The 14319-nt window shown below is 36.4% G+C and overlaps 1 protein-coding gene across 3 annotated transcripts in view; it reads left to right on the top strand.

The window, feature by feature from the left end:
* Positions 1 to 14319, top strand: part of AFG1L (AFG1 like ATPase) — a 64613-nt gene that overhangs the window by 16232 nt on the left and 34062 nt on the right. For all 3 annotated transcript variants that reach the window (XM_087718674.1, XM_087718673.1, XM_087718675.1), the window contains exons 6-7: positions 7216 to 7315; positions 13470 to 13528. In XM_087718674.1, coding sequence (XP_087574800.1) covers positions 7216 to 7315; positions 13470 to 13528 — 159 coding nt within the window. The remainder of the gene's footprint in view (positions 1 to 7215; positions 7316 to 13469; positions 13529 to 14319) is intronic.

Raw genomic sequence — 14319 nt, 5'->3', positions numbered from 1 at the left:
GCATTGTTATATCAGTGCTAACTGCTAAACTGGAATCTTTTTTTTTTTTTGAAAATACGCAGTCTGGTTTATATTACACCTACATTCAGTTTTAAAATATTGTTTAATCATACATTCTGCATACACAACACACTGTATTTCTGTATATCTAAATAAGTGTGTCTATGTTATTAGAATGTATTGTATTTCTATGCGTACACATACATATGGACATACAGATATACATGCATATATACACACACCATTCGTATTACCATTTGTCCAATTGTCTTTCTTTTAATCATATATTTTGGAAATATTTGAGCTCCTATACTTTATCCACATTCTCATAGATTCTGACCTATGTTGCTCCAGATTAAAACCATCAGTGTAAGTAAAGATTTAATATGTACATGTAACCTTCTCAATAGTCAAAACTTCATTCGGAGTAGACATTCATAGGTTATTTATGTATTTATATTATTTTGCTTGTTTTCTTTTAAAAAAAATGGGTTAATTAAATCCTACAAGATTTAGAAATTAAAATCATAAAGCAGCACCCATTGTAACACATCTTCATGGTCTGGCTTCAGATAGATGAATGTCCCGGTTTTGGGGAATGTGCAGAAAAGATCAGCTAGTTGGAGAAATAATGTGGCAACTGTCATAGGATTCAATATGGTCACTTTTAATTTGTGGACAAAACTATAAGTTACTTTTTCATATGCTAAACCTTTATTTAAGATGAAAGAAATCGCTATATAGAAAAGAATTGGAACCAGGAAATGCTTAACCCATTCTGTGCCCTGCGATATGGAAAAATAAATTACAAACAATGGGGGCAAGCAAATTTATAGAAGAAAATAAGAGCGTAAAGCTACTCTGGCTAAGCCCCCGCCAGGCCTGGGGGTAAAGACTATAGTTTGCCCCCGCCCGAATGTTGAATGAATGTTGTTTGATCTTAATTACATACTGTATTTTTATGTTATTGTACGTCTTCCCCTCCCATAAGTTGTTAGCCGCCCTGAGTCCCCTCAGGGAAAAGGGCAGCCTATAAATAAACGCAACTAAACTAAACTAAACTAAGATGAGAAATAAAGTAAAATAAAATAAATAAATCTGCTGGAATTATTAAAAAGGGAACATCCCAGTGGAGAGTAGCTTTTTTTTGGGGGGGGGAACTCCCCTGCAAAATTTCTGTCTCTTGTGTGTGTGAGAGAGAGGGGAGGGAGGGAGGGAGGGAGAGAGAGAGAGAAGAGAGAGAGAGAGAGAGAGAGAGAGAGAGGGAGGGAATACTTTTGAGTCAACTTTCTGATTCCTGGAAAATGCTTGGATTAGTGCTAGTTCTAGAAGTGGTTTGCTATTGCCTCCTGCCTAAGGTTAAGAGAAAGTGACTGGGCCAAGGTCATCCAGCTGGGTTTTTTCCTAAAGTGGGACTAGAACTCACAGTTTCCTAGTTTCTAGCCTGCAGCCTTACTCTATACCAAACTGATTCTCTCCTTTTAACATTGCCATTTAAAATGTGACACCCAGTATTCTGATTTTCTTAGAGTCCCAATTATTATGGACAGTACTGATACTTACTAGTTTTTCTTGCATTGCAGTCATAGAACAGTATATTTTTGGAAGGAGAAGAAAATAGCTGTGCTCGAGCAATGAATATATTTCTGAATTGAAGTGCATTCTTTTTTCCGTGTTTAATGAAGTATTTCCATTTCATAACTTCCCTATTCCACAAAGTTCTTTTTTAATTTTGAGGATGCATTTTTATGCTTTAAAGCTGAAAGCAGGATTTTCTGTAATTTTTAGTTGACAGAAGAAGTTATCAGTTTGGTTTTAGTTTGGAAGTTTAAGAAACCTAGATCAGAGCTCTCTTTTTTGTTGGTTGGACATAGTCATTGGGAATTCTTGCCACTTCTGCTCTATGATATATCAATATATATCATAGAGCAGAAATATATATATATTCATTCTACTTGGCATATGAAAATTCACAGCTGGGTTAACAGTAATCAAGGTGGCACAAGGCAATCAAATGTGTTTGTTTCCTGACAGGTGATAAATCTGTTGAGGAGTTCATCATTAAAGTCCTTATAATCCCATTGTGTCCCTAGCATATCCTGCTACTGAGCTACAGGCCACTTGTAAATGACCAGTAGAGAATAGGGAATATGATAAGTAGCTTGAATTAGCCAAAAGCAAATTACACCAGTCTAGCCTAATTTCCTCCTTTGATACAAAACTGGCATAGTGGGCTATGGAGATCTAGTATGTGTAATATACCTTGACTTTAAGCCTTGGATACTGTTGAATGGGTATCTGAGGTAAGCTTTAGAGTGAATAGCCAGCGGGTATTAATGGACTATCACAAAGATGAAATTTAATGAAGCACAGTTTTAATGAATTATACAGATGAGTAGGTATTTCAAAGGTAGCGATGGTAGATCTGAATTTTGGGTAAACTATACTAATAACAGAAACAACATTAGATTTTCTATTATACAAAAATCTATTATAAGAAATATATGAGCAAAATGTTTCATCTTATACTTAAATGCAAAGATAAAAAATAATTTATGCCGCAATGGCTATCAAGGTTCATTGTCTGATTTTAAAAAAGCTTTTTTTTCTCACATATTTTTGGAGATGAAAATTTGAAATCTTTAGAATTTACCTTAAATTATCCACCATATTTTTATAACTTTTATTTATAGTTGAATTTACTCTAGAAGAAGTTCCTTGTTTAGTCCTCTTTTCCCATGTCTAAGACAATTATTCCTATAAAATTCTTTGCTTAAAAGTTTGGCTTTGGTTTCTTTTACTATTTTCTTGCAACAAGTATCACACTACACATTGTATAACCTCTCTCATCATCTTAGCAATAACTCTTCTATGTATTTTTCTCATCTACACCATTTTCATTCCTCATTCTTACACCTTGCATTTTTTCCATACTTTCTATTAATATAGACACTTCTGTTGTACTCTGTAACATGATTCTTTTAACTTTGTTTTCTTTTATTCACTTTCCATTCATTTTGTTGTTAAATTAATCTATCTCCTAATACTTTTTCCCATAAACCATTCAAACATTATCTTCTAATTCCTCAGCTCAACTCAACACAGCTCAACTCAGGTCTCCTTCCCTTCCCTGCCCTTCCCTCCACCATATGTCTCACATTCACAACCTGAATGTGGAGTTCACCAAAGAATATCCATTACTACTTATATCTCTGAATGGCCCAATCATTTTACTTTCTCATCTAATTTTCATCCATTATTCACATTACCCAACAAAATAAATTTTCCACTGAATCACATTCACACAGACTGTTGCACATTTTCCCCTAAAACTTATCCCTATTTTTCCCTTATCACTTTTTATTGGAGTGTTAAGTTCCAACTAACAACCTATGGTTTCCTACTTTTATATGCATTCACTTTAACTTACATCACATTAATTCATTTTTCACATATAGACATTTAGCCCTTTCATTCATAATTAAATATATCCTGAACTTTTTTAATGTATTCATAAATTTCACTTTAAAAGAACAGACCACCATTACTCAAACTTATTATTTTCCTCACAGTTTCACAGACACACAATGTATCTATTTCCTCTTTTTATCTATATCTCTATCTCTATCTCTATCTCTATATCTATATCTATATCTATATCTATATCTATATCTATCTATATCTATATCTATATCTATATCTATATCTATATCTATATCTATATCTATATCTATATCTATATCTATATCTATATCTATATCTATATCTATATCTATCTATATCTATATCTATATCTATATCTATATCTATATCTATCTATCTATCTATCTATCTATCTATCTATCTATCTATCTATATATATATATATATATATATATATTACAGTAGATCCCTGTCCTAAATGAATTGAAGCTTCATTAAACTTTGCATTATTTAAAAGTAGCATAAGATATAACTCTGCTGTTCTGCCTTCCCACTCACGCCACATTGAGTGCCTCCGTTGAATAGTTGTGGAGTATTGTCTCACTTTTCAGATTCTGCAGTCCAGCAAACTAATATTTTTATGATACTTTTCTTTCATTGGTTTAAGACCAAAACATGATGCTTCACTTTCCATAGTTAGATTAGATTAGATTATCAGAGTTGGGTGGGACCTTGTAGGTCATCTAGTCCAACCCCCCACCCAAGCAGGAGACCCTACACCATTCCTGACAAATGGCAATCCAATCTCTTACTGAAAGCCTTCAGTGATTAAGCTCCCACAAAAGTTGATTTTCCTCAAACGTGGAGTACTGGATTCCCAGTTGCCTTTATTTGTTGTTGGATATGGTAAGATATTCTGAAAATGCATTAAAAAGCATTTACAGTATTTATTTACTAGTTTGTTGTTGATAACTTTGTTAAGTGTGGCTTCCTTCTATGATATTAGGTTCCTCAAACAAAAACAAAAATGAGATTTGTGCATTTGGACCTGCTGTGGATTTCGTCTTAAAATTTGTCCTTTGCCAAATCTGAAGCCTTGAATTTGCCTGGGCTGAAGGCAATTGTCTAGACTCTAGAGTAAAGCAGTAATGCCATAGTTAGTCCAAAAATGCCCCTCGCAGAGGTGCTTTCTTTCAAAAGGCAACTGGACAAAAACGTCCAGTTTTCATTTGAAAGAAAACACTTTTGGGACAACCATGACCTGGATGACTGAGAAACTCTATAGACATTTGCCCCTCTCTAGATTCAAGAAAGAGAAGCAGAGCTGCAGTTTTATAGCAGAAACTGAGTGACTGGCTGGTGCTTTTGGTATCATCCCTCCACACCCACACACCACCGTCTCTTCCCAATCCCCAGTGTTGCATTAAAATAAGCTTCTCTTTAAATAAAAAAAAGAAGAACAAATTCTTGATTTAGCACATGAAATCCCCATGGGCACTTTTCAACATAAAATGGTACACACCCTTCTGGCAAGGTTGTGGAGGCTAATGGTCTGTGTCAACCTTCACATTATGCACGTCTGTCATTTCATCCAGCTGCTTATGGACCAACTATGAATCCTCCTTTTGGTTACACTGCCTTAGTCTGATGTCATGTTCTATATCTCTACTTAAAAATACCCAGGCATTTCAGACATGAAATAACTTTATTTTCATATAAATATCAGGAAAAGAGTGGTTGGGCTTGGGATTCAGGATACTTGTAAAGAGTAAAGTAATATTGTTATATACTGTAGGCAGTGCTTGTAAGACAAGCGAAGAAAACAATTTTAAATACTTGGTAGGAGCAAGTTTCATTAAATGCAGGAGGACCTCAGAGTAAAACATGTCTAAGATTGCACTGTTACACTCCTGTTTTTGTGATAACACTAATTACTTAAACATACTTATATTTACTATTCATCCCAAGAAATTGTACCAATCAGAGGATAACTGGGGATCAGGTACTTAGACACACGCATTATTTAGATTTTTTTAAATAAAAAACTTACGTGAGAAGAAAGCAGCTCTAGGTCATACAAATCTTTTCTCTTAAATGCAAATGAAATTTCACCATTCTCTCCATTAGCAGACATCTCTTATTGGTAATTTGTATTCTTTTCTTTTGTTCACATCCGTAATGAATGCTGAGCACAGGCAGAACCTGAGCTTTGAGATGCTTTCACTTTTGTCTTCCTCTCCAAAGCTACAGAGGATCAAAAGGACCTAAATTGGCATTAAATATACCAAATGACTCTTGCTTTTTTTAAAATTATGTAACTTAAAAAAATAAATCACTTTTGGTAGACAAGTAGATTTAAATTCTGCAAGAGCAAAAGACCAACTACGTCCTCATTGTATTTTCTCCGGTCATAAATTTTTCTCTATTTAATGTTCCAAGCTGCTATGCTTTATCGGAAATGTTCCTTTGGGAAATTAAATATGTCCTGTTCCGTATAGTTTTCTATTTCTCAAGCGGAAGATTCTTTTTTTCTTCCTCCTGTCTTATTTTACCTGTTTTAGAGGTCTCATCAAAATGAATACCTGCTTTTAGTTACCTAATGCCTTTCTGATTTTGTTTTTGTTCCTTATTGACAGGCTCAAAGACACTAAGTTTTAATTTGTTAGATTGTATTTTTCTTCACTGCCTCTCTATACTTGTAGTTGCCTGCCTGCTCATTTTAAGAAAATAGTCAATTACCTAAAAGATGTATAACTTGATTTAGGTAGAGCAGTTTCCAAAGGCAGAAGCATGGAAGAACATGTGGAAGTCTCCTAGGTATAGGGTGGGAATAGTTGTGAGGTTTGGGGTGGGAATGTTTTTTCTTAGCCTGTTTTATCGTGTTCCTCTTTTATATTGGTAGTATTCATCTGTTGGGAATTTACATATTTAAGTGAAGTTCTGCATATAATAAAATTAGTGTCTTTAGCACAGCTGTAATGATTTGAGGAACAATAAGTGGGGAAGTGAAAATCCTCAGACAAAAGTTTCTTTTTGTCATGAATTGTTGCTCCCCCTTCTTCATTTAAGAGAGTGTGTGTGTATCTCTCTATGAGAGAGAATGATTTGTGTCTGTGAAGGTTAGAAGAGGCTGACTGTGCTGGAACTGACTGCAGTGCCTTTTTGATTATTCATGGACAGTAATAGAAGGCACTTAAAAAGAACAATGAAATTGCTTATTTTTTTGTGATGGGCCATCTGTTGAATTGTTTTGTGTAACAATCGCACAATAGTATCTATGTCATATCATTCTATTTTCAACAGCAGCTGATGATGTATACTTGGCCACTTGTCCTATTTTCTAAAAGTCCCATGACCATTTAAAGTCACCTCTGTGAACCTTTTCTGGAAAGGTAATAGAAATGTAGAGCAGCTGGTGTGTATTTTCTTTCCTGATCTTCTGGCAGGTCTATGTATTTGTAAGTGTTTCAAACTAAGGGGCTTTTTAAATCTTAAATCTCTTCTTTCCCAACTGGAGTTTTCGAATGGAAGTTAACCAGAATTGTATAGCAATCTGGAATAAAGACTTGTCTTGAGAAAAGATTGCTACATACTCCCTGCTTATTATGTCCCGTCCCACCCACATTTTTTCTTCAAGTGGCAACATAGAATCTTTTGCCTTTGAACCAACAAACCTCTCTTCTGACTAAAAACAAGACAGAAAATAAAAACCCTCAAAGCAAATTGGATGCAGCTTTGTCAATTGTACAAGTCAAGATCTGCTTTTGACAATAATAGTATTGTCTTCTTCAGGTCACAGATATCGCTGACGCTATGATTCTCAAACAGCTTTTTGAAAACCTGTTCCAAAACGGTGTCATCGTTGTAGCCACATCAAACAGGCCACCAGAAGGTAATAATGAACAATATGCTGATCCTGTTTTTTTTAATGAACGTACGTATTTAAGACAACTTAAATTGACTGTATGTGTGATCTGTTTCTGGTTAACACTGTCTCTTTTACCATGTTTGCACTTTTAAGTCTTAAGATCTAACTATGTCATACGTTAAATTCTTTCGTGGTTTCTATTAAAAGTAATAAAAATAAATGATATCAATGTGCATTGAGTGGGATCTAAAGTAGTCAGTTATAAATAGAAGAACTGCGCTCTCAGAAAGATGTTTTCTGTTAGCATTGTTCTCCTTTTCTGAATGAAAGTCCCTTCAGTTAAGGCAGATTCAACTACTCTTTCCTTAAAACATTGAAGAACCAATTGTCCTTTGAAACAAAAAGGTAAGAAATAGAAGCAGGGCAGGGGAGTTAGAGGAAGAACAACAGAGTTAATGGTATGTAGCTTCTCCCTGTACAAAGGGGAAGGAAAGTGTGTATTGCCCTTAACTCCTTAAAAGACATATAATTAATATAAAATAGGCAAAAGTAAATTATGCTACAAAAATAGCACAGCGAATGCAAAGCGTTATAGAATATTTAATCTGAAGTCAATAATATTTATTCCAAAGCAAGTACAGAGAAAGTCACATAATGTGTGGGTATTTATATATTTAGATATGTTTTGTAAGTTGCCTCCGATCACAGCTATAAGCTGTTTGGGCCATTCACAATAATAGCCAGTGAGAATGCAAGAGGAAATAATAACAGAATCCATTCACCACTTAAATGTTTTGCATTTTTCTCATTTGGGATTATGCTTTCAACAGTCTAGTCCACTTCAATTCATGAAATATTATACCATAAAATATTGTTTAGTATTTAAGATGATCCAAACTATCATCTTAAAGTAGTGTTCTGTTTGTTGATGGCTAGAGTGGGATGGGAACCCGTGTCCTTTCAAATGTTATTAAAATAACTATTTCCAGCATACAGATAATTGAACTACTTATTCAACTACAGTTTGAAGTTATAACGGTGCTGAATGAGTGATGGTTATGACCAGTCCTCAAAGTTCCAGCCATTCCAGAACCCTTGCAGTCACGTGATTGCAAGTTCGATGCTTGGCAATCAGCTGTCGCGATGGTTGCAGCATCCTGTAGTGACATGACCACATTTGTGACTTCCCTGTCCACTTCTCACAAACAAAGTCAATAATCCCCACAATCCTGGGCATTTCATGCCTTGTAGGATGCGTCAGTCTGCACTGTCATGCAAGTGTGGCTGGCCTGTTATGCTGGTGCAGTGCCGCAGCACCCACCTGTGCCCTCTCTTTCACGTGGAAGTAGCCATCTCTGTGCTCACGCTGCACTGACCATCTGCATACCATCCCATGCCTGGCAGTGATACCCACTCTCCCAACCTGGCCATGCCTGTACTATGGCCTGCACTTAGCTGCCTGCTAATCTGCTTGAAAATCGCCCTGGAATTGTGACTTCTGCTAGCTTCCCCATTGCTTTTTCTCATTTGAAGCCAGCAAGACGTTGTGAGGGGGTCCTCTCTTAACAACCATGATCCTTGCTTAACAATGACAGTGGAGAGTGCTAGGATTGCTTTCGCTAAGTGATTACGTGATGTCACACTTTACAATTGCGTCGCTTAGCAGTGGAAATTCTGGTCCCAGTTACCATTATTAAGTGAGGACCACCTGTACCTCAGTTTTGATCTTGCTGATTAGGGTTGTTGGAATCTGAAGGGCTTGCGACTAAACAAGCTAAACCAATTACCACTGTGTTTCCCCCAAAATAAGACAGGGTCTTATTTTCTTTTAACCCCCGAAATAAGCACTTGACCTTATTTTCGGAAAGGTCTTATTATTTTTGAGGTGCGGGAAGCGGCAAGCGTAGTCACCTCATGGCTGCTGCTATGTTGTAATATTTTCAGGGAAGGCTTATTTTAGTGCATGCATTCAAAAGCCCGATTGGGCTTATTATCCGGGAAGGTCTTATTTTCAGGGAAGCAGGGTAGTGCTAAATATATTTGTAAGTCAACAGCTGCTACGCATCGCTGGGTGGAATGAAAACCCTACTGGCCAAACAGATTTTATGTAGTATGTTATTCTGCCTGCTTTTTTTTTAGCTTGTATAGTTTTACTGTCTTAATTAGATCTATTTCAAAATCTTAGAAATATTTGTATTTACATTTTATGTTTCAACTTTGTATGGCATTCTTAAAAGCATAGTTTAGTAATTGAGACCAGTCATTAAAAATAAAATGATGTATTATCTTCATCAAACTGAATTATAACATGTGTGTAATTATATACATTGAATTGTGCTTTGAACATAAACAAGAATTATAATAGTTGCTGAAGAATTGGCATACAGTAATTTGACCCTAGTACTTCATTTCTGCCAAGTGACAATGCTGTTCTTTTCTGTCTATATGCTTCTAAAACTCATGTGTGAATCAGTTTATCACTTGGCAAAACTTTTTCAACCCAGATACCTCAAACGGGTTTGCTTATGAAGTGTGTTCAAAATCTGGGGACCCGTGACTCCTATGCAATTGAAATGTGATACATTAAAAAAACATTTTATGACATGAAATTACCATTCAGAATTATATGACATAATGCAAAAGTCATAAAACATTTCCTCTAGTCAACTCCCGATGTTTGACTGTACTCTACAGTTCAACATGGTCTACTTTCAAGGCAGACTCATCTTGGAAATGTTGAATTTTGAAGAATTTTTCCAGTCCATTAGCAGCTCTGTCATTGTGGAAGGCGTTGAGGAATCAGATAATTCTGAAATGATGACCCAATGAGTCACGGGTTGTCTTAATAACAGCTAAACTTGTTACACTCTAATGAATGCAGCCCTAGATATTTTATATTTTTATAAAATCAAGAGCAAAATCCAAAAGCTGTGGAAAAGCTCAGATTTTTATTTGTTTATTTGTATCTCGTTTTTATTATTTTTACAAATAATTTTTAGCCAAATGATAATAGTGAAGAGTATCAAAGAATACTCTTAAAAACCTGAAGTTGCAAGACATAGAAATGGAGTCAGGAAACACCTGAAAATTGCAAACTTGGGTGAGAAGCAAAGGCTGACCATCAGTGACTTTCCTTCCCTGCCATTATTATTCTTTCCTAGCACTCATTATTACTTCTGTCTTCCCTGGAGTCATGTTTATAAAGGCTTGATATTAAAAAAGTATCAGAATTGCCTACTGAATGTCAAAAACACAAAAGAGACATAAAGATCATCCAAATTCCCTAAATTATTTTTCTTGGGATCACATAAAGTTACTAATGAATGAAAATTATGTTCAGTATCAATATATTTATTGATCTGTATAGCGAACTATTGAAACCACTATCTTTTCCAACTACTTGTACAGACACAAAGAAGAATTTAAATGTAGTAATCAGCCCTAAACAATCCTCTATGTCAGTGATGGCAAACCTTTTTTGGCTGCCGTGCCAAAAGCAGGGGGAGCATAGGGGGGTTGTGTGCCAGTGTGCCACACCTATAATGCTATGTGCGTGCATGTGCATGATCAGCGACCTCCCTGCTTTTGCCGTGGTTTTTTCGCCTTCCCCAGGCTCCGTAGTCTTTCTAGGAGCTTGGGAAGGGCGAAAACAGCCTCCCTGCCCCCCCCCCCGGATGCCCTCCGGAGTCCTTAGGAGCTTCCCTAAAGCCTCCGGAGGGCAAAAAACCAGACCTATAGGGAACCTGGAAGTTCAGGAATGGTGACTTCTGGTTTGTCCGTAGGGCTGATTTTTTTTATCTCCGGAGCCTTCAGGGGCCTTCAGGAGGCTTTCCTGAAGGCTCTGGAGGGCAAAAAATGGACCTACAGACAAACTGGAAGTTCGGGTTCCCCGTAGGGCCAATTTTTGACTCTGGAGCCTTCAGAAGGCTCCAGAGCGGTCCCAAGAGCAAACTGGAAGTCTGTTCCCGAACTTCCGGTTTGCCCGTACAGCTGTTTTTTTGCACTTCAGGGGCTTCAGGGAAGTCTCCAGAGGGGAAAACAGCCTCAAAAGAAAGGCGAAGTCAGCTGGCCAGCGTTCCCATGTGCGCTGGCCAGCTAACAGGGCATTGCCTTGCGTGCCCTGACAAATGGCTCTGCGTGCCACCTGTGCCATAGGTTCGCCATCACGGCTCTATGTGATCTGTATTTAGAGCTGGATTATAAAATATCCTTTTATCAAGATGCTTAATTGATTCAAACTTAAGATGTATTCCCAAATTTCTATTCCAGAAGTCAACATGGCTATCAAATCCCTGAGAATACAGGTTGTACTTGATTTAAGACTGGTGGTTTAGTGACTATTCATAGTGACGATGAACCTCCCTGGAGATACTTATGATCCAGTTCCGAAGTTCCAGTAGTCCCTCCCTCACAGTCACATGACCGCACGTTGGGTGCTCGGGATTCAGCCCATGTTTAACGGCCATTTGCAGCATCCCATGATCACGTGATTGCAATTCACAACAGTTTTGCTGTGAATCAGCATTTATGTCCATTTTTCAGCAAAATTGGCCCATAATGAACAATGGGTTGGCTTTATAACCACAGTGTTTTCTTAACGATCATCACAAAAAAGGTCATAAAAGCAGGTTGGTGATGTGGGTGAGCCACTTTATAATCATCATGCCTAACGACCATGATAGATAGACTCCATTCTGGCCATAAGTAGAGGACTACCTGCAGTAAGTAGCTGTGTAATTTCCCTTTTTTGTTCTTTTGATTTTTATTGGCCAGTTTGAATTACTTGTATTTTTCTGTGGGATTGCAGATAAGACCTACAAAGTGTATTTTATATTTTATTATTACCCATTCCAATTTGCCTTTTTGGTCTATTTATTCTTATAGTAATGTTTGGTCTTTGGGATGTTTGGTTGGAGGACACAACCACGTTTAAATATACTAAGAATTGCTTGGTTGGAAAAGTTATTTTATATGTCCTGTGTGTGGATGCTGGCTGCATCTGTAATAGCAACGTGGTAATTTTGTCACCAAGGCACGGGTAGAGACAGTTGCCTTGGATGGAGACATAATTACCCAACTTGCTTTTTGAATGGCAAAGATTTTGCTATGACAATGCTGCATGCCATTTTAATTATTTATTTGTTTGTAGCATTTTTGCAAAAAAAATGCTACAAAATAAGCAAATGATAAGAATGTACAGTAAATACAATTACATTTTCTGCTTTTTAATTTGCTGTGTACTTTATGGAAATAGTAACTTTCATTTTCTTGTATGTGACAGTATCTCTCTATCTATCTCTGATACATTTATAGTACTGTATATACTCAAGTATAAGCCTAGTTTTTCAGCCCACTTTTTGGGCTGAAAAAAGCCGCCTCGGCTTATACTCGAGTCAGTGAAAAATTTGCCCGAAATGGAGGAGAAAAAGGGGCAGGGCCATGCCGCTGGGTGACACTCGTGAATGGCCCAGTGCCCCTGTGAGTTTCCCCTCCCTCTGTGTCAGTTTGCCGCGCAGCGCGCACCGCACCATCCCCCCTCCTCACGTTCTAATGTAATGCAGGGCAGTCTTACGATTCCCCTTCCTCCCCCTCCTGCCACTCTGCAACGATGTCCCACCTCCTCCTTGTTATGGCAAGCAGCCACATAGAGATGTCCCACCTCCTCTGGTACAGTGATCCAATGATAGGAATCACTGTGCTGTGTGTCATAGGAGGCGGGACATCGCTCCCGCGGCTGCACGGGACATCATCATCACAGCGGGACATCAGCATCATGAGGTGAGTGAAGTATTTCATTGAATACACCGCTAGTTTACTGTTTTTCTTTGAAATAAATATTCAAAAACATTATTGGTATCTATTTTTATTTTTGAAATTTACCGGTAGCTGCTGCATTTCCCACCCTAGGCTTATACTCGAGTCAATAACTTTTCCAGTTTTTTGTGGTAAAATTAGGTGTCTCGGCTTATATTCGGGTCGGCCTATACTCGAGTATATACGGTATTAGCAATTGTATTGAAGTTGATACAATGCTTCTGCTGTTAATTATATCATTTTTAGATTGGAGTGAAATTAACAATGTATTTTTCTGTTTTTGGTCCTTGATCATGAGCAATATAATAATAGAGAATTTTAGGAAAAGAACATAGCGAAGATAACACAATATCTTTTCTTTCAGATCTCTATAAAAATGGGCTCCAGAGAGTTAACTTTGTGCCATTTATTGCTGTACTAAAGGTAATAAATATATTTTTAAATAATTATTATTTAAAAAGTTATTAAGCATTAGGGAAGATATATAAGCAAGCATGAAAAACCCAGAAGGAATAAAAAGTAAAAAAATAGATGAATAAAGGAGAAGCTATAATAGAGATAAAATTTTCAAGTATAACATTGCTAGTAAATAATTGAATGTATTATATCACTTTAGCAGAGTAAAAATCACTATTATACTTTAAACCAAAAATGAATATCAAGAATTGTGTATGTATGAATCATAATTTCAATCTTTTATTAAATATCTTGTATTTTTGATACCTTGTAATACAAAAATATAAATTTTATATATTGAGAAATCCACATTTTAATGTAGTATAAATCCATGTATTACTTTTAAAAGGGGATGTTAATTTAGACATCAATGTGTATTTTCATAACTTAGTAAGCCATTCTTCCTTAGATGGGATCAGATGATCTTTCTGGTAAAAGTAATATAATACCCTTGAAACATTTATTTTTGTTAACATGGCATTGTTTTTGCTTTTTCATATTTTTGTTGGAGAACTAACTTTTTAAAAGTTACTATAGTGAATATGGTTCCCTAAATCCATATTTTCTTATTAAATGCAAAAGAAGCAAGGGGGAATTATTTATATAACTGTGGGGTTGCATGGCTACATTGTGGCTTCCCAAATTTCATTGGCTTTTTCTGTATTTAAAAAAACTACCAGGAAGAGAAGGGGGAACTTACACCAGAACAGGTACAGATAGTCCTCAACTTACAACCATTCGTTTTAGTGACCATTACG

Source organism: Thamnophis sirtalis, unplaced genomic scaffold (genome assembly GCF_051295495.1).
Source record: "Thamnophis sirtalis isolate CommonGarterSnake01/CBP01778 unplaced genomic scaffold, rThaSir2_p1.2 scaffold_6, whole genome shotgun sequence".
Lineage (NCBI taxonomy): Eukaryota > Metazoa > Chordata > Lepidosauria > Squamata > Natricidae > Thamnophis > Thamnophis sirtalis.
Note: the sequence above shows the minus strand (reverse complement) of the source record. Positions and strands in the feature narration are given on the sequence as shown.